The sequence below is a fragment of the Zootoca vivipara genome, chromosome 6, assembly GCF_963506605.1.
Source record: "Zootoca vivipara chromosome 6, rZooViv1.1, whole genome shotgun sequence".
Taxonomy (NCBI): domain Eukaryota; kingdom Metazoa; phylum Chordata; class Lepidosauria; order Squamata; family Lacertidae; genus Zootoca; species Zootoca vivipara.
In genome coordinates this window covers 6,522,797-6,548,590 of record NC_083281.1, presented here as the reverse complement: position 1 = coordinate 6,548,590, position 25,794 = coordinate 6,522,797, and the positions used below count along the sequence as shown (strand labels likewise).

Sequence of the window (25,794 nt, the reverse complement as noted above, 5' to 3'; positions counted from 1 at the left end):
TGAAGCCCTAAACCAGGGGTCCCCAAACTAAGGCCCGGGGGCCGGATGCAGCCCAATCACCTTCTATATCCTGCCCGCGGACGGTCCAGGAATCAGCATGTTTTTACATGAGTAGAATGTGTCCTTTTATTTAAAATGCATCTCTGGGTTATTTGTGGGGCATAGGAATTCATTCTTTTCCCCACTTCAAAATATAGTCTGCCCCCCCACAAGGTCTGAGGGACAGTGGACCAGCCCCCTGCTGAAAAAGTTTTCTGACCCCTGCCCTAAACGGCCTCAGCCCAGTATACCTGAAGGAGTGTCTCCCCATTGTCCAGTAAAGTTACAGGGAACCAGGCAGAGGGCCTTCTGAGTGGTGGTGCCCTCCCTGTGGAACACCCTCCCACCAAGGAGATGAGTAACTATACAACCTTTAAAAGACATCTTAAGGCAGCCCTGTAGAGAGATTTTTTTAATAAAAAAAAGTTTAATGTTTTATTATGTTTTTATATGTGTTGGAAGCTACCCAGAGTGGCTGTGTTGCCCCAGTCTGATGGGCAGGGTACTACTATTACTAATAATAATATTCTTTATAGCAGTGACAGGATTTTAAAATTATTATTATTAGAAGGGGTTTCGAGTAGAAACCCTGGGGGAATGAGTTACCCTACCCTTGTTTAAATTAAATAATTGATTTTTTTGGTCGGGGAGGGCTGGGACAGATATATACACCCAATTCCTGAGCCAAAACTCCACCTATGTCTGTAATCAATAAAGTTTGTGGCCACTTCTAATCCAGATCATTGTCTGCTTGAATTTATTCATCCAATCTTACATTTCGCCACAGTTGGGGTGTTGGAGTGTGGGCACAGCGCTGCAACTGCGCCCTGAATGAATGAATGAATGAACTTCGTGGTGAGTCCCCCCACCTTTTAAAAAAGCACTGATCATTCATTATTACCGGTATTAGCAGAATTCGCATGACCAGTGTGGGCCAATCCAATCCATTGGGTTCATTCATTCTCCCGTTTAAAGGAATACGCGCCTTCGAACGAAGGCGCCGCGCGGCCAGCAGAGGGCGCTGCCCGGCGGGTTCCTCTGAGGCGGGCGCGTGGCAGCGGCGATTCTCCGGCGCCAGGGGGCGCTTCTCCCGGCTCCGTCGGCTCCCCAGCCGCTGTATTTGCAAAGCTCCCCCCACTCTCCCGCCTCCCTTTTGTTGCCTGGGGTGCCTGGCTGCTATATAAGCGGCGGCGGGGAGGAGCCCGCAGCTCGCTGCTCCCGTCCGCGCGGCCGCCTGCTGCTGCTCTTCGCCCGAGACTCGCCCCGCCGCGCGGAGACGTCGCCCGGCCGCCATGGAGATGAAGAAACGGCTTAACCTGGAGCTGCGGAACAAGAAGCCGGCCGAGGTGAGCCTTGCCTCCTTCCCCCGGCCCAGGCCTGGCTGCCTTCCCCAGCCTCCGGCCCGCTTCGCGCACACGTGTGCGCGGCCGACATGTTGGAGACGCGCGCTGCGCTCCTGGGCGCACGGAAACCTATCCTCGCGCCCTGCAGTTTTTGGAGTGCCCTTTTCCCCACCTCTTCTCATTTCTCTTCGTCTTCTTCCTTTCCTCCCAGATCCTTTACATTCCTGTCTCTTTCAGAGAAAAAGGGGGGGAGCCTCGACCTATTTTTTGCAACCCCTTTTAAGAACACCCCCCCAAAAAAAAAACCCCAACAGCAACACATGCGCCGCTTTGCATTTCGCCTCTCCAAAAGTGTGTTTTTACGCACAAGATAAGTTTTAGGGGGTTCTTGGAACAGGCGGGTTTTAAAATAAAATAATCAAATTGGGATCCGTTTTTTTTGGGGGGGGGGTCCTGTCCCGGCCCTTTGGCCCATGTGTTTTGTAAATTTTCTAAGTGTGTATGGGGGGATAGTGATCTGGTTTCCCCTACATTCTTAATGTTTGCTTTGGGGGGTTGAACCAAGGCCTACTTGACTACTTCCTACGCCTAGTTGAGGGGTTTTTTAATGGGGGGGGAGCAATTGCTTGTTTCTTTTCGGGGACAAGGGGAGAGAAAGAGAGAGCTCGGTGTGTGGGGTAGAGTTATGTGGCCACGGGGGGGGGGAGCTTAAAAAATATTCCCACTCCAGGAATGTTGGAGCACGCATTTGAATGTTTCCGGAAAGGTGGAGCGGAATACCCCCCCCACTCCCACCCCAAAGGGAGAAGGAAATGCCTTGTAGGCCTTGGACCGCCCCCCCCTCCATCCCGGGAACCTGGGTCAGAGTTGTGAACTGTGACCCCCGGCATCGTTTGTCCGGGCTCGCTTTACCCGGTCTATAAATGATGCGTAACTAAAACGCACATGGTGGGTTTTTTTTAATGCAATCTTGGGGGGGGGGGAGAAGAGGGAGGATGGCGGCAGTTCACTCCCTACCCATAGGCACTCCCCCCCGTAAACCGCTTCCTTGCGCCTTCCCAAAAGCACAATTATTCGCTACCCCCCTCCCGCCAGCTGCGCACGTGGAAACGCGTTTACTTTAAAAAGAGAGAGAGAGAGAGAGAGAGAGACGATTATATATAGCTATTGGTGCTGGGAGGAGGGCGATCAGTGAGGGAAGAGTTTGTCTCCCACCCGCTTAATTCCCTCCGCCTTAAACCCCCCCCCCCCGTTTTATCACCTCGGGGAGTGGGAGGAGAAAACCACAGTGAAGCTTTTGAGAGCGCAGAGGAAAGGAGGGCGGGGGGGCGCTGGGTGGCTGCGCGGCTCTCCAAAGAAGGCGCTGCTTTGTAAAAAAAAAGGGGGGGCGGTAAGATTAAAATCTCAAAAGAGTTTCCCCCCCCCTAGGTTTTGGGAAGAGAAGCAGAAAGGGAAAGGAAGGGGATGTTGCGGGGGGGGCGGAGTGGATGCATGCCGAGCCGCGTCCACGTGTAGCTTTTTGGTGGAGGGGGGGGGAGGGATGGGGACTGGGTCAGGCAGGCGGATGGAGGGGCCATGGCGGAGCAAGCAAGGGGGCCTTTTATGGTTTGGGGGCTTAAAGGGTCATCCAAGATGGTCTAGCAGCAGGGGGGAGCGTGGCTTGGGCTGAATGAAAGGCGGGTTGCGGGGTGGGGGGAGAGGGCGGTGAGACACACGCGAAAAAAACGAGAACCAATAGGATTTCTGGCTGCACCCAGGAGCTTGGAGAAAGAGCCCTTGACCCAGACTTGGACGGGGTGGGAATACTGTACTGAAACTGCTGTTAGAAGTATTGCAAAACACACACAATCTCCCCCCCTCCCTCTCTATGTGTCTTTACGGTTTTCTGGTCCATTTTGAGCAACGCTTTTGGAGGGGTTGCAACCGGGGGCCAAGCTGACCCGTATTACCGAGGACATTTTGGGGGTGCATTTTGTGTAAGGGGGGCTTGCCAGGTGTGGACACTTGGTCCTTTGCTGTTGCTTCGCTTGATTTCCGGCCCCCCTGGGTTTGTGTGTGGCTGCCATTGTGGGGGTTAAGCCTGCCCTGCCCCCCTCCCGCCTCTCTTGGGAGGAGCTATGAGTGCCTGATGGCTTGGGCAGTATCATGGCTCCCCCAGCAAGGAACTCTGGGAATTGTAGTTCTGTGGGGGGAAGGCTAGGGAAAGGGACTAAACTGGCACCTCTCGGGGGTCCTTTTTGGAGGGGGCGGTTTCAAGGATCATTGTACCTGTGTTTAAAAACAATTTCAGCGTGTTGCACATAGAAAACACCCTCCCTTAAAAATGAAAAAAAGAGCCACGCTTAACTACATAAAACTTGAGTCGGGTCATTGTCTGCATTGGGTGGTAGCAGCTCTCCAGCCGGGGTGCCTTCTGCATGCCTAGCAGGTGTACTGGGGACCTTCTGCACTCCAAGCAGTTGCTCTCTGCCACTGAGAACCTATGTATAGCTTGACCCCGTTTGTTGAGACAGGGTGATTGGGGGGGGGGGAGCCTCCCGGTTTGGTGTTAGAAACTCCCATATATAAGCTAATTGCCAAACTTGCAACTTGGACCTCCCTAGGTTAGGGTTGCCACAATGGAATGACTAGGTGCCTGTTTTTTGTTTTCCGTTTTGCAGTGAACTTTATTATTACCATCATTATTTATTTCGGTTTCTCTTCTGATTTTATATTTTAAAGTGGGAGGGATCTCAAAGCAGTTTACAACACATTAAAACGGGTAGGCAACCTAAGGCCCGTGGGTCGGATGTGGCCCAATCGCCTTCTCAAATTGGCCCATGGACGGTCCAGCAATCAGCGTGTTTTTACATGAGTAGAATGTGTCCTTTTATTTAAAATGCATCTCGGGGTTATTGGTGGGGCATAGGAATTCATTCATTATTATTATTTTTTTCAAAATATAGTCCGGCCCCCCCACATGGTCTGAGGGATGGTGGACCAGCCCACGGTTGAAAAAGGTTGCTGACCCCTTGCATTAAAATGTCCAGTCTCATGATCTGGAATAAAAAAATATTCAAGCTTCAAGGAAAACATTTCAGATCCTTCTCTTCAGTAGATGATGAGTCTCTGTCCCCAAGGAGCTTGCAGTAAAATAGGCGATGAGAGGAAATTCCAGTGGGTTGTATCCAACTAAAATTTCAGTGGGTCTGCTCTAAGTAGGACTAACAACCCATTGTGTTGGCTTCAAATGTTATAGGTGGTGGTAATAATAATGATAATAATAATAATATAGTATTTATATGCCGCCCATCTGACTGGGTTGCCCCAGCCACTCTAGGCAACTTCCAACAAATTAAAGCTCAGTAAGACATAAAAAATTTCCCAATACAGGACTGACTTCTCAAGCTGCAATACTGTAGTTACTTATCTCCTTGACATCTGATGGGAGGGCATTCCATAGGGCGGGCGCCACCACCAAGAAGGCCCTCTGCCTGGTTCCCTGTAACCTCACTTCTCACAGGGAGGGAACCGCCAGAAGGCCCCTCGGAGCTGGACCTCAGTATCCAGGGCTGAACGATGTAGGTGGAGACGCTCCTTCAGGTCTACTGAGCCGACGCCGTTTAGGTTTTCAAGGTCATCACTAACCCAGGGGTCTAGAGTTCAAATCCCCACTCAGCTGGGTGACGTTGGGCCAGGCATTGCCTCTCGGTCTAAATCTACTTTGCGAGGTTGTTTTGAGGATACAATGGGGAGAGGGAGAGTCATCAGTTCATTTTGGGAAAAGGTGTGATTATGAATATGTTGGCAATGTAACTAAAACTGAACCCTAAAAAGGGTATCTTCTCAGGGAACACTTAGCCTGTGGAATCATCACTTCCGTCTTAAATTGTTTTTATTTTTTAAAATCCCACTCTTATTCCAAGGATTTCAGATTCTTACCATTGAATCGTTGCAACAGCCTAAGTTAGGTTCCTGCGCATTCTCGAACCTTCCCAGGTTCCTAGTTCTCATGGAGGAAGAAACCCTAGAAGGCCATCCTATCTGACTGTTTTGTGCGTCTCTGAAAGCCTTTGTGCCATTTCATGGTGGGGAGTTAATATACCTCGGACAGAGTTTCCCAAACTTGGGTCTCCTGCTGTTTTGGACTACAACTCCCATCATCCCTGGCCGCTGGTCCTGCTAGCTAGGGATGGTGGGAGTTGTAGTCCAAAAACAGCTGTAGACCCAAGATTGGGACACTCCGACCTAGAACATTTCAGGTGTGCGAAAATGCTTTCCCTTAATTCTCCCCCTGTAAGGTGGGTTAGCAATGACTTTGCCTGTTCCATCTGTGAAATGGGGATAAGGATAGGGCTCGCTCATAACCTTTGTGGCTGCGTCAAGATGGAAACCAGTGTTGACTGGGCTTGGCGTCATTCCATTTCCCTCTGCCTTGTAAGTGCCTTAGGGACTATTTTTCAAAAGGTGACACTGCAAATCGGGGCCAGTTTGAATTGGTGGGTTAAACCACAGAGCCCTAGGGCTTGCCGATCAGAAGGTCGGCGGTTCAAATCCCCGCGACGGGGTGAGCTGGTCCCCGCTCCGGCCAACCTAGCAGTTTGAAAGCACGTCGAAATGCAAGTAGATAAATAGGTATCACTCCGGCGGGAAGGTAAAGTTACTGAGAGCTCTTCCATTGGGTGGGACAAGAGGGGAATGAGCTTTAAAGAGCCGACATTTTCCTGCTGCCCTTGACAGGGGTCTGCCACAAGTAGGGCTTCCGGAACGGCCTTGGCGGTTTTGGAGTACAACCCCCCCCCATCAGTCTCTGTGCTATAGAGCTGGGCTGACCAGCAGTGTTAGAAATTAGCCAGGTGCATTTTGCGACTGGCGTGGGTCCGATTGCAACCACGCGGAGATCTCTGGCTGCCAGGTTGGCGACTGGCATATCTCCACCTGGCAGGTCCCTCCAGCTTCCTTAAGCTGGGCAGCAGAAGAGCTTATTTCTTGGATTTACAGTCATACCTCTGTTTACAACCACAATTGGTTCCCGGGGAGCCAGTCGCTCCCGATAGAGCACTTCTGCGCATGCATGAGCTGCGCAGAACGCTTCTGCACACCCGAGCGCCGTGGAACCCGAATGTAGACACTTCTGGGTCCGCGGTGGTTGGAAACTGAAGCGGTCGCAAACCGAAGTTTGACTGTATCTCCCACCCTTCTCTCCAAGGAATCCATGGTTCATTTCCCGCCCCCAGTTAATCCCTACAACGATCCTGTGAGGTAGATCAAGTGGTTGCGACTGCCTCCAAGATCACCCAGTGAGCTTCCTGGCGGAGTGGGGATTTGAACCCTGGCGTCCCAGTCTGACACTAACCACTATCCCACCCTGCCTTCCTTGAGTCGTCCTGCTGTGGGGCAGCTCTATAAATTGAATACGTAGCTAAATAAATAGGGGGGAAACAGTGCAAAAAGTCCAGAGCAAAGCAGGAATGGAAACGGAGCAAAAAGCAAAAGAATTTCCACTGGTCCTACTAGCTAGGGATGGTGCGAGTTGGGGGGGGGGGACAAGTTTGGAAAACCCTCTTCCAGACCATAGTGAAGCTGTCTCCCCCGAACGCTTGAGACTTCGCTTTATACCAGGATGGATAAAAATCAAGGACTTAAAAAATTACATTCGAAAAATTGGATTCTTTTGTTATTTAAATTGTATTTTAAACATAAAATGCTTTTGGAGGAAAAACAGGGTGGATAAAAATCAATGATTTTTTTAAAAAAATCAAAAAAATCGGATTTTTTTGATTTAAATCGGATTTTTTTGATTTAAATCGATTTTTTTGATTTAAATTGGTTTTTTTTTAATAAAATGCTTTTTGAGGAAAACATATTACCATCCAAAGGTTATTCCATCATGAAATAAAGATTAGTTTTTTAATTTTGTAGTATAAGGTTGTATATGTTTAATTTTGGGGGTAAATAAATTCCATTAATCCATTCACAATGTCATGCTCTTCCAGAGGTTTTTGTAAGATTATTGGGCAGTTTCTCTGCCTACAAGATATTATCACAGGTGCTTGGTTTACTTTTGCAGTTCTCAAAACTGAATTTGACTCAACAGAGATCACATGCCTCTTCTTCACAGCAAAAATGTTATAACATGAACAGAGTTGAGAAAAAGACCTTAATCCTATTGTTCTACAAACCTATGAATACAGAAGCAACCCGTTCAGTGCTAAGTTTCAAGGTGTTCAGTGAATAGAATAGAAACAATATTTTTCTGATTGTTTGGAGTGGACAGTATTTAAGTTTTTCATGTGTAGGCTGGGCTGACAGTCTAAGTTTCTTAAAATATATATATTTTGTTTTTGTTTAGCCAAATTAGTTAACAAACATGGATGTTTGTTTAAGCAAATAACATATGCTGTAATGTTATTGTTTCAGTTGAATAAATCTATTTAAATTGTTATTATTAAGGTAATGATTATTTTTCTCCTTCCTAAGTACAACAGTAAAGTTGTCCAAATATGAATGATTAACCTATTAAACTGGGGATAAAAAAACTAATATGAAAAGTTGTTATTCTAAAAATCTTCATCTACTTGCATATTAAAGTTATACCAGCAAGTTTAAGTTACATTATACTCCAAAGGCTATTCATCAGGAAATGAGGATTTGTTTTATGTTTTTCATGTGTGCGAAAACTCAAGTCTTAAATTGTTGTTTCTTCAAATTGTTTAACCACACCAGTTAACAAACGTGGATACATATGCTATAATGTTACTGTTTTAGTTAAATAAATAGTTTAAATTGTTATTAAGGAAATTATTGTTTTTCTCCTTCCAATGTAGTAGAGCAGAAAAGTTGTCCAAATAACAAACAGTTAACTTACTAAACCCCACAGTGATTTCATAATTGTCTGCCTATGTATTCGTAATAGTACTATATAACCAAATTGGTAATTTTTGATATAACTGTTTTAAAAAAGGACTGAAAAATTATTATTCCAAAAATGAAACCTTAATATGGTTGTAAATAATAAGATTATACCAGCGCGAATTAGCCCTTCTGTAAGAAAGTGATTTAAATCAAGTCTTACTGTCTAGTGCTTTAAATTGATTTGATTTAAAATCAAAACCACTCGGCTTTTTACAGTTCGTCCTGCGCTCCAGGCCGCCTTCCCAGGGCACTAGTCCCTAGTGTGGCAAAGCAGCGAAAAGGAACATTATACGATTGAGCAGTTCGCAGCAGGGTGGGTTTGATTTAGATGAAATCGATTTAAATCACTAGTCAGTAAGACTTGATTTAAATCATTTGGTTATACTGTTAGAAATGCATGGGCAGATAATTATGAAATGATTGTGAGGTTTAATAAGTTTCTGCTGTACTTGATTGGAAGGAGAAAAATAATCATTTCCATAATAACAATTTGAACTATTTATTTAACTAAAAAACAATAACAACATAGCATATCTATCCATGTTTGTTAACTGATGTGGTTAAACTTTTTTTTTAACACCTTAGACTGAGTTTTGGCACACATGAAAAACTTAAAACAAATCCTCATTTAAAAAAACAACAACATTGATTTTTATCAACTCTAGTGGGGGGGGCGTTGGCAAAGGCTTCCTGGAGCTCAAAATGGTGTTTCTGATAGGAGTTCTAGCTGTCTGGCAAAAAACAAAAAAGCATACAGGGGGCTCCTTGCAGCTTCCTGGTTGCCTCGTCATTCACAAATGGGAGAATGAGGCAGCCTTAAGCCTCTGGCTCAAAACTCCTTCTGCCCGTACACCCACCTCCCCGGTCGCTGCTGCCCCCCTCTTGTTGCAGAATCTGGACATTTAGCACAGGAAAAGTCTCTGGAGTGTCGGCGCAATTTGGTGATGGTGTGGGAGTTGTGAGGCAGGTTGAGAGAGAGGTTAGGTAAAGGTAAAGGGACCCCTGACCATTAGGTCCAGTCATGGCCAACTCTGGGGTTGCGGCGCTCATCTCGCATTATTGGCCAGCTTCCAGGTCATGTGGTTAGCATGACAAAGCCACTTCCGGCGAACCAGAGCAGCACACGGAAACTTCGTTCACCTTCCCACGGGAGCGGTACCTATTTATCTACTTGCACTTTGACATGCTTTCACACTGCTAGGTTGACAGGGGCAGGGACACAGCAACGGGAGCTCACCCCGTCGCGGGGATTCGAACCGCCGACCTTCTGAACGGCAAGCCCTAGGCTCAGTGGTTTAACCCACAGCGCCACCCGCATCCCCAAATGCAAGCGATTTTTGTGACAGAAGGATGAATTAACGCCTCCTGTTCTTTTAATGAGGGGATTCTGATTTTGGTTTTATGTTTGTATAAATGGCAGGGGAGGGGTGGGCTTGAAAGCGGGGGGTGGTGGTTCTTGGCACCCCCTTCTTGGAAAACATCTGCGTCCTGATCGAAAGCTTACAAGGATGTTATTTTCCCTGGATGAATTTTCGAGCATGTTGCCTTCATGCTATCTTTGCTACAATAGCTAGAACCAAGACAAAAGCTTGCTTGTGCTTGCTTTTCTCTTCCCCCTTCCTGTTATTCTTTCCTCTTGTGCCATGTCTCTTTTAGATTTTTAGAGAGCAGGGACTTCTCCATTTGGAAGCCAGGAGCCGCTTGCAGGGCGGGGAGCTGTAAAAGGGCACACAAATGCTGTCAAATTACTCCAGGCCCACTTTTTTTGGGGGGCGGTGCTCAGACTTGTGGCTTGCGAAGCTTCTGCTAGACTGCCATCTTCTCTCTTTGGCGATCACTCATAGCTGAGTAAGATTGTCTTCCAGAAACACGGTCTTAACAATGCGTCCGTAAGTGACTCTGGAGGCCAGTTCTGGATCCACACGTCCTTCCACAGTGGGGACGTAGGTTTCCGAGCAGGAGTTGATCATGTTGTGGATTTGCCAAGCGTGCCTTCCTCTTAGCACATTTCTCCCTTTCGTCCTGAGTTCGAGTGTCTTCAAAGCCCATGACACCTTTGGCAAAGGCTGTTCTCCAACTGGAGCGCTCGCAGGCCAGTGTTTCCCAATTGTTGTTTATACTACTTTTAATTTGCCCTGAGAGAGTCTTTGAACCTCTTGTTGACCCACCAGCATTACGCTTCCCATTTTTAAGTTCGGGATAGAGTAGTTGCTTTGGAAGACGATAATCAGGCATCCGGCCATGACCGGTCCAACGAAGAACCATTGCCATAATAGGGTGCCAGCTTCCTTAACCCAAGTCCTCCCCTTCCCCAATCTCGTCGTTGGGATCGCTGTATCCGGGCGGCTGCACCTTCCACTGGGTTTGAAGGAGGAGGCGGAAAAACAGCTTGGTTGAAGAATGCGGCTGCTTTTTGCGCCGTCTGCTGACGCAGCCGGTTCGGCGGCATTGCTGCCGGGCAGCATTAGGTCACTCAGCCGTGGTGCCGTACAGCTGACTCAACCAGGCTGTGGGGCTGCTGCAGAGGAAGCTGTGTCGTTCCCCCACCACCACCACCAAAATCGGGCTGTGCCGAATCTGTCTGCGTAGCCTGGTCTTGTCTTTGCCGACCTGCAAAGAGATGCCAGGGGGTTGAGTGTTTTCCCAGCGAGCTGTTTGTTGCCTTTCTGTTGGAAAGCGGCGCGGCGAGGCGCCAGTAAGAGCAGGTTTCAGTAAGGACAGAGAAAGCTGCCTTAAATTGGTCCATCTAATTAATTCATCAGCACTAAAGTCAATGTGGCATCCTCTATAGAGCGGTGGTACCCAAACTTTTTGGGGCCAGCATTCAGAATTGCAGTTTGCATGACCCACTAAGGAATGTCAGAACTTTCCAGGCCCTAGTCCGACATTTTAACCCCAACACCCCACTGGCTTGCTAGAGTCCTTCTGCTATGGAGCAGCTCTATGAATTGTTAGAACATTATTAGCTACGTCTTGCCTGTTATTGCTTAAGTTTTTTTTATATAAATTAAGTCTCTCGATCAATATGGGCGAAGTAAAAAATGTCCCTTAGAGAAGGATGTGAAATATTTTCCTGGGAGCTTGAGTTTTCTTTATTTATTTCGTTATATTAGATCATGGCTAGGCAAACTAAGGCCTGGGGGCCGGATCCGGCCCGATTGCCTTCTAAATCCAGCCTGCAGACACTCCGGGAATCAGCGTGTTTTTACATGAGTGGAATGTGCCCTTTTATTTGAAATGCATCTCTGGGTTATTTGTGGCGCCTGTCTGGTGTTCTTCCATGAGTAGAATGTGTGCTTTTCTTTAAAATGCATCTCTGGGTTATTTGTGGGGCGTAGGAATTTGTTATCCACCCCCTTTTCTTTCTTCAAAATATAGTACAGCCCCCCCCATAAGGTCTGAGTGACAGTGGACCCAGCCCCTTGCTGAAAAAGTTTGCTGACCCCTGCATTAGATGTTTTCATGTGCTGCAATGCACTTTCACATTCCCCCCCAGCTTTAAAATATAAAACAGCATAGAAATGAAATGAATAATAATAATAAATTTCATTGAGAAAGATACATTTTGTTGTGGAGACCCGCAGCCGAGGTTTGAGGTGACATTTGGCCTACATATCTTGAGTTTATAACACTTGAGCACAGTTAATTGTGCATTTATTCAAACTCCAATTAAAACTATTATAAGGCCTGTGCATCGGCAGAAAAACTCCCTCTGCTATGTTTGATAATCAGCTTAAAAACCGGGGGGGGGGCGCTTAGAAGTGACGTGTGCTTTTTTTGAAAAAACAAAAAACCTCTTTATTTCTTGCATTGGGAAATGGCTGTTGGTTCCATAAATAACTTCATTGCTGGAGTCCTTTTGCGGCTCGCGGCCACCAGGTGGCTCTGTGAGCTTGGCTGAAAATATATTTCTGAACCAATGGAAAACTTTTTTCTGGAGATTGATGGGTTGGGGCTACCGAGTGTCTCTCTTTTAGGGTGGGGGCACAGGTTTGGTACAGGATCCCCCAGCTCTTGATCCTTAGCACAAAGGCCTGTTTCATTTGCCGATGCTTTTTTTTAGCGCGTGTTTTATCTGCGACTCTAATGACGGCCCTGCAAGGTAGGCCCTCCCGTTTACCCTCGTAATTAAATGGGAGCCCTCGTAATTACATGTAAGAAAAACCAGAGGCAAAGCAAATCTTGCCTTTCCAAAGGCTAGATATACAGGTGAAACTCGGTAAATTAGAATATCGTCGAAAAGTGCATTTATTTCAGTAATGCAACTTAAAAGGTGAAACCAATATATGAGATAGATGCATGACATGCAAAGCAAGATATCTCAAGCCTTTATTTGTTGTAATTATTTGTCGTTAGGCGGGTCAATTATAAATGGAATGTAATTAATGAAATGTAATAGCCATGTTTATTTTTGTATTATTGTAACTACTGTATTTCTTTTATTACTGTGGAATTTCCAAAAGAAAGCATTTGTAAAAATTAAAAGAAAAAGAACAAACAGTAAGATGCATTACTGAAATAAAAAAGTTACATTATACTCCATAGGCTATTCATCAGGAAATAAGGATTTGTTTTAAGTTTTTCATGTGTGCTAAAACTTGAAAGTCTTGAGGTTGGTTTAAAAGAAAAAGAAAAAGTTTAACCACATCAGTTGACAAACATGGATACATATATGCTTTAATGTTACTGTTTTAGTTAAATAAATTGTTATTAAGGAAATGATTGTTTTTCTCCTTCCAATGAAGTAGAGCAGAAAAATTGAAGCGAGAACCTTCATCTGGTTGTAAATATTAAGATTATACCAACAAGAATGAGTCTTTCTGTAAAAAAAAAATTGGAGAGGCTGCCTTCCTTTCTTTTCCTTGTTTTATTTGGTTTTACAAATTCATTCACATAAAGTTCTTACAATTGTTAAAATTAAAACCAAGATTCTTCCGGCTCTTACGACTTCCACCCTCCCTTCTGTGGGTTCTTTTTAAAAAAACCTTTTTTGTCAACTGCATATTATAAGTTCATTCAAGGAACAGTCCTCTGTTATATCCAAAGTCTGCATATCTATATCATTACACAGTCGTACGTCGGCTCCTGAACACCTTGGGAGTCGAACGTTCTGGCTCCCGAATGATCGAAAACCAGAACTGACCCGGTTTTCAACTGGACATTTTCAACCGATGAACAACTGACGGGGCTTCCGGTTGGCTGCGTTTTGGCAGCCGAATGTTTTGGAAGGTGAACCGACTGTTTTACTTCCAAGGTACGACTGTACAGTGGTACCTTAGTCCGTTCAAAAACCAAAGTGTTCCAAAACCAAGGCGTGCTTTCCCATGGAAAGTAATGCAGAACGGATTAATCCGTGCCAGACTTTTAGAAACGCCTAAAACAGCAATTTAACATGAATTTTGCTATCTAACGCAGGGGTAGGCAACCTAAGGCCCCTGGGCCGGATGCGGCCCAATCGCCTTCTCAGTCCAGCTTGCGGACAGTCTGGGAATCAGCGTGTTTTTACATGAGTAGAATGTGTCCTTTTATTTAAAATGCATCTCTGGGTTATTTGTGGGGCCTGCCTGGTGTTTTTACATGAGTAGAATGTGTCCTTTCATTTAAAATGCATTTGTGAGTTATTTGTGGGGCACAGGAATTTGTTCATCGCCCCACCAAAAAAATAATAGTCCGGCCCATGGCTGAAAAAGGTTGCTGACCCCTGATCTAACGAGACCATTGATCCATAAAATGAAAGCAATAAACAATGTACTGCAGTCACACAATCAGTAGCTGAACTGGGTTCCACACAGTCGCAAAAACAACACAAGATGTTGAGGGTCACCTTTGGTAAAAAAAAAAAACTGGAATATTTTTTATTGAGCATAATACCAGACAACATGCCAGATAATAGAAAAATATATATTTTTGTATGCGTGTGCAGCAGCAAGATTGCTGATTGCCCAGAAATGGAGGAAGAAGGAACTGCCCACAATTCAAGATTGGCAAATAAAATTAATTGAATTTATGAATTTGGAGAGAATGACGGCAGCAATTAGAAATATATCTAAACAAAAATCCAAATTGGAATGGGGGTTTGTGGAAGAGTATTTTAAGAAAATAGATATGAAAACTGAGTTGATCTGTTTAAATTAGGCTGTCATGAGGAAAACAGAAGTTTAAAAGAGGAAAATTAAGAATTGTAAATTAGAGATACATTGGCAAATGAAAGTAACGCAAGTTAAAAAAGAAATTGAAAGATAAGCGATGTGTTGTGATTGGGAAGTTAATTTTTTTAAAGGTTTAAGATATATATAAATGTTTGTTTTGTATGGTGTTGTATTTTAATGAACTTAAATAAAAACACAAAATAAATAGCAGAAACAGACAGACCTCAGCGTAACACTCAAAGCGGAAGAGTGGCACTCAAATTGGAAGCGTAACACTCAAAACGGAGCACGTTCGGCTTCCGAAAAAAGTTCACAAGAAACACTTAACTTCCAGGTTTGCAGTGTTTGGGTTCCAAGTTGTTTGGGCACCAAGGTGTTTGAGAACCAAGGTACCGCTGTATGTCATTTCCCAGAATTCCTTTTCTCATTTTACAATTCCTTCTTCCGAAACCCTTCCCCAGGTAAAGGAGTTGGTTCTGGACAACTGCCGCTCCGACGACGGCAAGATCGGAGGGCTCTCCTCGGACTTTGAAAACCTCGAATTCCTCAGCATGATCAATGTGAATCTCCTGTCCGTCTCCAACCTCCCAAAACTCAACAAACTGCGCAAGGTAAGCAGGACGCGGCAGCGTTGTTCTAAAGCTAAAGGGCTCCTTCCAGGAACTGGCACCTTTCCTATATAAGGTCAAGGTTTGGGGCAGGTGAAAGGGTGCAAGGGTGGTTTGGGGTTTTTTGGGGAAGCACTTCAGCCTGCGGAGATTTCAACGCCAGCCCTGTAAGGCAGGCTGGTCTCATTGTGAGACAGGAAGGGGTTCAGAAAACAGCCACCAATGGGGGGGGGGTGGAGTGGCTCTTCCAGGGTGGATAATAAATCAATGGTTTTTAAAATAAAAATATTTTTGGTAATTTAAAAATTTAAAATGAATTTTTAAAATAAACTGCTTTTGGAGGAAAAAAATTTTCTAAAGACTTTCTGTTTAAGTTACATTATAGCCCAAAGGCTATTCATCAGGAAATAAGGATTTGAGTTTTTTCATGTGTGCTAAAACTCGAAGTTTTTTTAAAAAATAAATAAATTGTTTAACCACATCCGTTAGCAAACATGGAAACATGTGCTGTAATGTTACAGTTTTAGTTGAATAAATTGTTATTAAGGAAATGATTGTTTTTCTCCTTCCAGTAAAGTACAGCAGAAAATTTGTCCAAATATAAACAGTTAACTTACTACACCTCACGATTTCATAATTATCTGTCTATGTATAACCGAATCAGCAATTTTTGATACAAGTGTAATAACTGACTCTGAGTCTTTCTGTAAAAAGAAAAATATTTAAATCAAGTCTTACTGACTAGTGATTTAAATTGTGATTTAAATCAAATCTACTTTTCTTCTATGAAGAAAAGGATGCACTTTGGGGGGCTTGCAGGGTTTTTCCCAAACTTGGGTCTCCAGCTGTTTTGGGACTACAATTCCCATCATCCCTGACCACAGGGATGATAGGATTTGTAGTCCAAAAACAGCTGGAGACCCAAGTTTGGAGGGCAGAACTTGGTTTAAAGAACAGAGAGGTAAGAGGCAACATGGCTTGGGGAGAAAAAAAGAGTTTTTCTCCCTAAAACTCGCAGACACCCAAGGAAGGGTTTGAGACCGAGAAAAAAAGAAAGGAACTTTGTTCGCAGAGCCCATCATTAAACTGTGGAACTCCTCGCTGTGCGGCGTCTGAGGCTTTTCTGTTTTCCCCCCTCCGTAGCTGGAGCTGAGCGACAATAGGATTTCCGGCGGCTTGGAAGTCCTGGCTGAGAAAACTCCAAACTTGACGCACTTGAATCTTAGTGGAAACAAAATCAAGGATATAAACACTTTGGAGCCGCTGGTGAGTCCCTCTTTTCGTCCTAGGGCTGCTCCCCTTCTTTCATCCTCAAATTCTGAGGTGCTTTTATTCCCTCTCCTGCCAGAATTCTGCTGCTGCTGCTGCTTTGCTTTGTAACCGCAAGTCAAGTACATAGTCCTCATGGTTTACAAAGAACTGCACGGTTGCGGTTTGTTGGGAATGCGAGGCCTCAAAACCTTGAATTGGCAGCGTGGTGGTCAGGGTCTTGGGGTTGTAGCCAACTGGGTCCTACTCGGAGTAGACGCGTTGAAATCAATGGGCATAATGTGCCAGAATTAGACGTTTGGGTGGCCTTGCCTAGACAAAAACAAGTTTTTTTTTAAAAAAATAAAACCATTTATTGTATTTTATTTTGACAAAGTAATAATCACAAATAAGAATAAAAATGTGCACCCCACCACCGAGACCATTCCATTGTAACTATCCAACCTCCCCAAATTTCAACACCCCTCGCGATGGTTTGGCCCCTTTCCGTTTTAACAGTACAAAATCTACAAATACCTTCCATATTTCCTCAGAACCATTTCTCCTGCATATTCCCCATCTTACCTTAATGGCACATGTTAGGTAAAAAGGTAAAGGGACCCCTGACCATTAGGTCCAGTCATGACCAACTCTGGGGTTGCGCGCTCATCTCGCATTATTGGCCGAGGAAGCCGGCGTATAGCTTCCAGGTCATGTGGCCAGCATGACAAAGCCGCTTCTGGCAAACCAGAGCAGCACATGGAAACGCCGTTTACCTTCCCACCAGAGCGGTTCCTATTTATCTACTTGCATTTTGACGTGCTTTCGAACTGCTAGGTTGGCAGGAGCTGGGACCAAGCAACGGGAGCTCACCCCGTCAACAGGGATTCGAACCGCCGACCTTCTGATCAGCAAGCCCATGGCTCTGTGGTTTAGCCACAGCGCCACCTGGGTCGATCCAATGGCACATGTTAATTTATCATTAATAGCTGTATCCCACACCTCTTTATACCTTTCTTCCATTTTATATTCTGCTTGCCCCTTCCACTTCCTAGCTATAATAATTCGTGCAGCTGTCAATAAATATGCGAACAAGTCCTTCCTAGCCTGCGAACTTTCCACCCCATCGTAAATTGATAATAATGGAATTTAGGGCAGCTTTAACCCAGTGATTTCTGTTACCTCCCTAAACACCCCCTCCCTGGAGTCCCATTTTAAATGTTTAAAATGCCATCTTCAAACTCTTTCCATCTCTGGGCTAGGAACATCCGGGCAGCTGTTGTTCCATACATAAGAAGCCTTTTTTTTTGTATTTTGGAACATCGGCACCTATAATTCCTAATAAAAAAAAGCTTCTGTTTTTTAAAACATAAGTTATTTTAAACTTCCCCCCCAATTCATTATATATAATCTCCCAGAAAGCTTTTTACCACCTTATACATCTGCCGCATATGATAAAAGGCACCTTCTATTTCTTGACATTTCCAGCGTGTTTTTTTTCCTTGCTTCAAAAATTCATTTTTTAATTAATTTTACATACCGCCGCTCATCTGAAGGTGGTGGTTTGCAAAATGCGGTTTATGCACACATTTTAAATTTGTCTCAGTAACAAATCCGTGGCCGGTCAGCGAAGGGGCCAGCAATTTTGCTGCAGCATTCTGTGCTGACTGTAGCTCCTGGCTCTGATTTGCTGGGACAGGGACCGGGGAGGGTGTCACACGATTATCCCCCCCCCTCCCAGTGCACCTGGTTCACCTCCAGAATCTCCACAGAAAAAGCTGTCTCACCTACGAAGTTTGGACCTCTTCAACTGCGAAGTGACGACGCTCATCAGTTACCGCGATAGCATCTTTACCCTCCTTCCGCAACTCACTTACCTCGACGGCTTTGACACGAATGATAAAGAGGCACCCGACTCCGACCCAGAAGTGGATGGGCTGGAAGACGAGTACGACGAGAACGGGGAAGGTGAGATGCACTCTGACGCGGGGAAGGGCTTTTGAGTTTTCGGATATCGAACGCGCGCCGTACGCTCCAATGCATCGTGGGTTTTTCCTTCCTTCCCCCTTTGCTGCGCCCTAACCTCCGTCCCTTATACCAGGTATCCCCAAACTCGCCCCCCCCCAATGTTTTGAGACTGCAACTCCCATCATCCCTAGCTAACAGGACCAGTGGTCAGGGATGATGGTCATTGTAGTCCCAAAACATCTGGAGGGACGACTTTGGGGGTGCCTGCCATATAACATAACAGTAATTTTTTAAAGTATTTTTATTTGTTTTTACCAATACAATTTTACCTGAAGGAGTCTCTCCACCCCATCGTTCTGCCCAGACACTGAGGTCCAGCTCTGAGGGCCTTCTGGTGGTTCCCTCCCTGTGAGAAGTGAGGTTACAGGGAACCAGGCAGAGGGCCTTCTCGGTAGTGGCACCCGCCCCATTTTTTAAAATTCCTATTCTTTTTCAAAGTTCTTGTCGTCCCCCTGTTAGCTTTGCCATAACAGTACAATAATATCTTAATTCCTTCCGTTGCTCCTAGTTCAAATCCTGCTCACGACTTCATCACGCTATAGTATTTTCTTAAGGCGAAGGTTTTCAACCTTTTTGAGTCCATTGCTCCCACAACCAACTACCGTATTTTTTCGTGTATAAGGCTAGGGTTTTTTCCTTTAAAATAATGTCAAAAATTAGGGGGCATCTTATACACGGATGCATCTCCCCCATTTTCTTAAATCTGAGTGCCCCAAAATAGGGGGCATTTTACACATTGGGGCATCTTATAGATGGAAAAATATGGTATACTAGCTGACCCGGCCACGCATTGCTGTGGTTCTTTCCTGTGAATCCCCCCCCCATGTCCCGATCCAGGACATATCCTGCCCCTCCTCCCTCCACCCCGGCTCATTCCTGTGTTTCGGTAGGATACCCTTCCCTCTGTTGTCCCTGGGGAGTGTTGGCCCCTCCCCCATGTATCTTCCTACATTGGCCCCCACCCTTGGAGAAGGAACTGTTAGGTTCTGGGTTCTATTTCCCAGCATGCACTTTTGTCTGAGCCGATTCTACCTATATAATATAATTAATAATAATAATAATAATAAATAATATTATTATGTTTCCCCCGCCCATCTGACTGGGTTTTCCCAGCCACTCTGGGTGGCTTCCAACAAAGTATTAAAAATACATTAAAACATTAGTCATTAAATGCTTCCGTTCTTCCACGAAACCATCGTCCTTCGGTTCTCTTGTTTCTAGCTGTTAACTTTGCCATTTCTGCGTTTCCCCATTGCTTTTACTCAGTGGGAGCAACTTCTTCCGCCTGTTTTTGTGCGTGGAGAATCCCAGCTGCTTAATCAATGGCTGAATCGTCTTTTGGGAACTTCTGAACCTATTTACCCTGGGAGAAAAACTTCACGCAAACCGGGGTGGTTGTTGTTGTTGTCTTGTACATGCAGTGGTGGGATGAATCCGTCCTCTTCCCCCAAACCTCCTTTTTGGATCTTTCATGGAATATATTCGATTTCTTCTGCTTCTCTCTCTTTCCCCCCCCCCCCTTCCCAGAAGGCGAAGAAGAAGATGAAGAAGACGAAGAAGAACTGGACGAGGATGCAGTCGACGACGAGGAGGATGAAGAAGATTTGGATGGGGAAGAGGAGGAGGATGGGGTTGACGATGAAGTAAGTTTGCTTTTAACTTCACCTGCTGTTCATGCGTTTTCCCGAGCGGTTAGAACAGGCACCCCCAAACTTTGGCCCTCCAGATGTTTTGGACTACAATTCCCATCTTCCCCGACTACTGGTCCTGTTAGCTAGGGATCATGGGAGTTGTAGGCCAAAACATCTGGAGGGCCGCAGTTTGGGGATGCCTGGGTTAGAACAAAAAGGGTGTTGTGTTCAGTAACAGCATCCCTCCCCCCAGAGCGAGAGAGAGAGGGGAAAAGATTTGTTTTGCAGGTAGCTGATCTTTCAGGCGAGGGGAAACTGCCTTGCACAAAGTCAGGCCATATTCTTTTCCTCTGTACTGGTACCCAGGAGAACCTGCTTAACACAGAGATCAAACCTTAGAATGCATGCTTTTACCATATTCTAAAGGGGCACGCAAGATGCTGGTCCTCATTGTGGTTAAAGAGCTGGTTTCAAATAGGGGTCCTCTAGCTCGGGTGGCGCTGTGGTCTAAACTCTAAACCACAGAGCCTACGGCTTGCCGATTAGAAGTTCGGCAGTTCGAATCCCCGCAGCAGGGTGAGCTCCCGTTGCTCGGTCCCTGCTCCAGCCAACCTAGCAGTTCGAAAGCACATCAAAGTGCAAGTAGATAAATAGGTACCGCTCCGGTGGGAAGGTAAACAGCGTTTCTGTGCGCTGCTCTGGTTTCACCAGAAGCAGCTTAGTCATGCTGGCCACATGACCTGGAAAAAGATACAGGCAACTCTAAACTTGCACTGGGGCTATATTTTTGGGACGTTGCACAAAGCTGTGATCGTAGGCTTTTAGAGTTGGAAGGGACTGCGACGTGGCTCCCCTGAGATTAAAATTCTCATGGGGTCTCTGGTGGGTGGGATAGGGGGGTGGAAACAGATTTCCTGGGCACCCGCTTTGAATTCATTTCTTTCTTTAAGCTGCTAAGAGGCTCCCCCCCAGAGTGGAATGCTCTCCCCAGAGAGACACTCCTGACGCCATCGTTTCATGTCTTTAGGCACCAGACAAAAAGCCATTCCTCTTTGCCCCTTAAATCAGGGGTGCCCATACTTTTTTCAGAGAGAACCAGATTAAATCGGGGGGCGGATTAAATCGTCCGGCAGGCCAGATTAGGCCCCCGAAACAAACTTTGGACATGCCTGCATTAAATTAACTGTGGCCTGTGAAAGTGTGGTGCAGAGGGGCTGTTATTAACCATTATTCTTTTGCCCGCCTGCCTGCCAGTATGCTTCTTCATTTTATTTATTTTTTAATTATTGATGTTCCGTAATGTGCTTTTAATGTTGCACGCTGCCCTGGGATCTTTCGGATGTGGGAGGTTTATGAATTGAATTAATAATAACAGGTTAAATTTGTGCAAGTTGGGCATCTTAAAAGGTTTCTGCTCCCCTCTCTTCTTCAGGAGGAAGAGGAAGGCGAGGATGAAGATGACGACGAAGGTGAGCCTGCTAAAATCAGCACTCTGGTCTCTGAGGGATGGTGGAGAGGTTGCAAGCCTCTTGCTCCCAAAGGATAGTTTAATCCAAGGGCTAGTTCTTCTTTGGCGATCACTCGTAGCCTAGTAAGATTGTCTTCCATAAACACAATTTTAACAATGGGTCCGTGACACTGGAGGCCAATTCTGGATCCACATGTCCTTCCGCAGTGGGGACATTGGTTTCCAGGCGGGAGTTGATCACGGTGTGGATTTGCTGCAGCCCGTGTTTCGTTAGCCCAAAAATGGAAAACTAGCGAGGCCCCAAACCAAAGAAGAATGGCAACTTAAACTTATGGAATACATACAGCTTGCAGACCTACCATATAGAATAAGAGAAGAAGAAGAACATACATTAAGAGAAGGAAATGTTTATTGAATAAACAGAGGAGGGGGAATTGTGTACACTTGAAAACGCTGGCAGCCCTAATATAAATTCAACAGTGTAAATAAGTTTTGATGGATGCAATGATGGAATACCGAATGGTATAGTTTTTGTAAAATATGCAGGGGATCCATGATTTGCAGAATGAACCATGGAAAGAGAAGAAGCGAAGCCATCATTCATTTAAACAACCTTAAAATAGCAATCTAAATGGTAAAACAGAAAAGTTAATAAAAATCATATTTTGAAAAAAGGTAATCTGAGGGCTGGTTAGGCATGGGCTTTTAAATCCCAGGTCCTCTGTTTGAATAGTCCTGTAGCTCTGAAGAAACCTCCCATCTCCCAGCCTCCTGTCTGTATCACAAATAGCATCGGCCTGCCTTACAAGGTTGGCGTGTGGAGTGCGCCCGTGAAAATGCACGGAGGGTCACTTGGGTGGCTTTTGGAAAAGTTAAAACACTTTGAGATTAAAATTACTCCGGCTTCCTAAAAGGCTTGCCTAGAACATTTTCAGCAGGTGCCTGCTTGATTTCAATAGGCAGGGAGTTCCGAAGTTTAGCCCCCGGCCTCGTTCTTACAAATATAGAACAAAGAAATAATTTTGCCATGGGTGGGCATTGCTGTTCGTGTTTAAAAATATATATTTTCTCTCCCCCACCCCAGATCTCCCTCAGGGCGAAAAGCGGAAACGAGAGATTGAGGACGAGGGGGAAGATGACCCCGATGAAGACGACGATGATGATGAGGAAGACGACTGAGCAGCTCCCCTTCCTCGTAGCCAGACGATCCGTTTTTTTTACGGACTGTGACTTTCCTGGCCCCTGCTGTTCCTCAAGTGAGACTGTGATGACAAATTTATTCTCCCCCCTTCCTCTCCCGTCCCTGTGCCCCCCCACCCACTCCCCAGCCCCCCACAGTTGCTTCCGGGCCCGCCCACCCCTTTGTATCGCTGCGACATCCACAGTATATTTTTTTAAAATGTAGAATACAGTTTAGGTGTTTCAGGAGACTTTGTTGGGTGGCTTTCTCCCCATCCCGCAACCCCAGAAAATGTGCACAGTTTTTCTCCCTCCGCCCCCCCCCCCCCTCAAATACCCCAGCCCCTTCAACTCCCTCCTGTTTTGGGGTATTTTGTGACCAAAGGCTTCGCAAATCGGATGGTGCGTCAGACAAGCTTGTTTTTTGCCCCTCTTCCACACCACTTGCCCCCCCTTCCCCCCGAAAACCACAAGTTCTCCGCTCTGCCACTAGGGGGCAGGGCTGGGTGAGGGGGACACACACACACACACCCCGGCAGGAGCCGTTTTGGACCGGAAGCCAGGCATCCCAGGGCACAGGAATCAGGGTGCATTGATGGCGACGAATTCTTCAGCTGTCGTGGCAGATTCTCAGGCCACTCGAGATGCTATTCAATTTTTCCAACTGGATTTTAAAAAGGCTCTTTTTTTAAACCCATAAATTGCAGCTAGCTGATCTGCGGTCTTCGGGCCAACGCTTTTTCTGCTGAGGGGGCTTTTTTTGGATATGGTGTGCCCCTATTAACCCCCCCCCCCCACTGTTCTGATATTCTTTCTCCAGTTGTGTTGACCCGTGGGGAGAATTCCTGGTTAGCTCCTCAGATTTCCAATTTAATTTGAGGGGGTTCCTACGCCCCGATGGAGGGCTACCGTATTATTTCAGAGCTCACCTTTTTTTTTCCCAGTGGGGGCTTGAATCCCAGCCCCTGCTCCTTTAACTTGCTTTATCCTTAACAAAGCGAATGGTTTAGAAGAAAAACAGGAGTCGTCTTCTTCCCGACTCCTGTGTTTATTTATTTCCCCCCCCCCCTTCCCTCCCCGGTTTTGGAAATTCCACATGAGACTTCTAACTTTGCAAGGGCTGCACAAAAACATAACAATGGAACGGAGAGGACAAGGATGAATAAAGAGCGAACCGAAATTAGCTGCCAAATCATATATATATATATACATATATAGTGTTTCGTTTGGGGGCAATGGGGTTGGTGTGTACACAATAACAAAAGCCTTCCCTTAAATTTGAAATAGTTTCTGCCTGTGTCCGCAGACGGCAATATTTCATTGTCCAGCCCAGCTTCAGTCCATAAACTTTTTTTTTTTTGTCTCTCCTCTTGGAGGGAATTGCAGCTAGTTGCAACAAGGTGGGGGGGCAGTCTCAGGGTCCCGTCTTCGGGGTTGGAGAGGTGATGACGGCTGCACATCTGGGCAAGGCATTGGGGCCTAGGAATGAGGTTGGCAATAAAAATCCTACAAGGTGGGGGGGAGATAGGTTCTTCCCTACCAAATCCCGGATCTTTGCTGTGGGGGTGGGGAATAGCTGGGTTGCTAGAGGTTTTGGGGCTCGGCGTCTTGTCCCAGGCCAGGTGACACCATCTTCTTTTTGCCCCCCCCCCCACAAAAAAACCCACCACCACAAATAAATTAAGGGTTGTTTTCCATATTCCCTGGGATAGCCTCCCCCCACTTCACGACAGAACATGGTTTTTCTGAGTTTTAAGATATTAGCCCTAGTTCAAAAGCAGGCCTTTCAATGTGGTCAAAAGCTAAACCCATAAATAAAAATCCCCCCCTTTTTTTGCGCGTGCGGTTTTTTTTGTTTGTTTGTTTTTGTTTGTTCTTTCAGGGGTTTTCCGGTCCTTTTTTTATATATCTCCCCTTTTGTTAAAAGAAATTTGAATAAGACTTTTAATAAAAGACTTCAGTTTTTAAAAATCAACTGTTGCAACATTGAGATCTGCATCCTTTCTTTGGCGTCTTGTGTGTCCCTCCGGGGGGGGGGGGGCAGAGCATTTCATTTCACAAAACAAAAACATTGCTTATATTTGAAATGGCGGCTTGGCGGGCAACCAGACAGGCAAGAGTTTGAAAGGAATACAGTGGTACCTTGGTTCTCAAACTTAACGGTAATCTGTTCCGGAAGTCCGTTCCAAAACCAAAGCATTCCAAAACCATGGCACGCTCTCTCATAGAAAGTAATATTATTATTATTATTATTATTATTATGAATTTTACTATCTAGCGAGACCATTGATCCATAAAATGAAAGCAATAAACAATGTACTGCAGTCACACAATCCATCAATCAGTAGCTGAACTGGGTTCCACACAGTCCCGAAAACAAAACAAAAACGCAAAATAAATTGCAAAAACAGACAGACCTCAGTGTGGCACTCAAAATGGAAGCATAACACTCAGCTGAGCACATTCTGCTTTCGAAAGAAGTTTGCAAACTGGTACACTTCCGGGTTTGCAGTGGTTTGGGTTCCAAGTTGTTTGAGTACCAAGGCGTTTGAAAACCAAGGTACCACTGTAGTAAAATTGACTTCTGGTCACCTGGAAATAATTTTCCACCTGAAAAGAATCACTAACCCTTGGGACCAGGGTTTTGTCAACTCGAGTCTGTTTTTGGACTACAATTCCCATCATCCCTGACCACTGGTCATGCTAGCTAGGGGAGATGGGAGTTGTAGTCCAAAACAGCTGGAGGCCAGAGGTTCAGTGCCCATTTCTTCTCTTGCCAAAAGAGATTTGATCTTGGAACAGTTGCAAAATCAGTAAATAAAAGACCCCAGTTGTGATATACCAGTGGTTCAGTGCTCTGACATCGTATCTGTGATCTGAATCGCACTGAATTAGCAAGTAGAATAAGGAAAATTAAGTGTTGAGATTGCATAATTAGGACGTACCTTTGTAGTAAATAACACAGGAGAAAAGGCAGTATGTAAATTACTTAAAGCAGGGGCAGCTCTGCAAGAATAAAGGTGAAATGATAACTAGTCTACTCACACACATTTTTCAACTCATCCCGCTGGTGTTAAAGTATATTTACAAACCAATACACTAGTTCTGCATTGATTAAATTCAACATTAGCTCGCAGCATTCACAAAACTGCATGCAGCTGTGTTTCTGGAGTTTCTGCCGCTTTAAATTTGTGGGCCCTAACCATG

At 45.4% G+C, this 25,794-nt stretch overlaps 1 protein-coding gene across 3 annotated transcripts; it reads left to right on the top strand.

Moving 5' to 3' along the window:
• Positions 1 to 1,211: 1,211 nt before the first annotated feature.
• LOC118087378 (acidic leucine-rich nuclear phosphoprotein 32 family member B) lies at positions 1,212 to 24,562 on the top strand. 3 transcript variants are annotated; one of them, XM_035119963.2, is made up of 7 exons: positions 1,212 to 1,385; positions 14,887 to 15,036; positions 16,177 to 16,299; positions 18,054 to 18,249; positions 19,840 to 19,952; positions 21,373 to 21,409; positions 22,493 to 24,562. In XM_035119963.2, the coding sequence occupies exons 1-7, from the start codon at positions 1,332 to 1,334 to the stop codon at positions 22,585 to 22,587; spliced, it is 768 nt and encodes a 255-aa protein (XP_034975854.1). In that variant the 5' UTR covers positions 1,212 to 1,331; the 3' UTR covers positions 22,588 to 24,562. The 3 variants fall into 3 exon arrangements, with proteins under 3 accessions (XP_034975854.1, XP_034975853.1, XP_034975855.1); XM_035119962.2 differs by having other exon boundaries at positions 1,214 to 1,385; positions 19,837 to 19,952; XM_035119964.2 differs by lacking the exon at positions 1,212 to 1,385 and adding an exon at positions 12,150 to 13,530 and having other exon boundaries at positions 19,837 to 19,952.
• The last annotated feature ends 1,232 nt before the right edge of the window (positions 24,563 to 25,794 follow it).

Coding starts and splice junctions, on each gene's coding strand:
- LOC118087378 (XM_035119962.2), top strand. CDS start 1,332: ATGGAGATGAAGAAACGGCTTAACCTGGAGCTGCGGAACAAGAAGCCG. Junction 15,037..16,176: donor AACTCAACAAACTGCGCAAG/GTAAGCAGGACG, acceptor CCCCCTCCGTAG/CTGGAGCTGAGCGACAATAG. Junction 21,410..22,492: donor GGATGAAGATGACGACGAAG/GTGAGCCTGCTA, acceptor CCCCCACCCCAG/ATCTCCCTCAGGGCGAAAAG.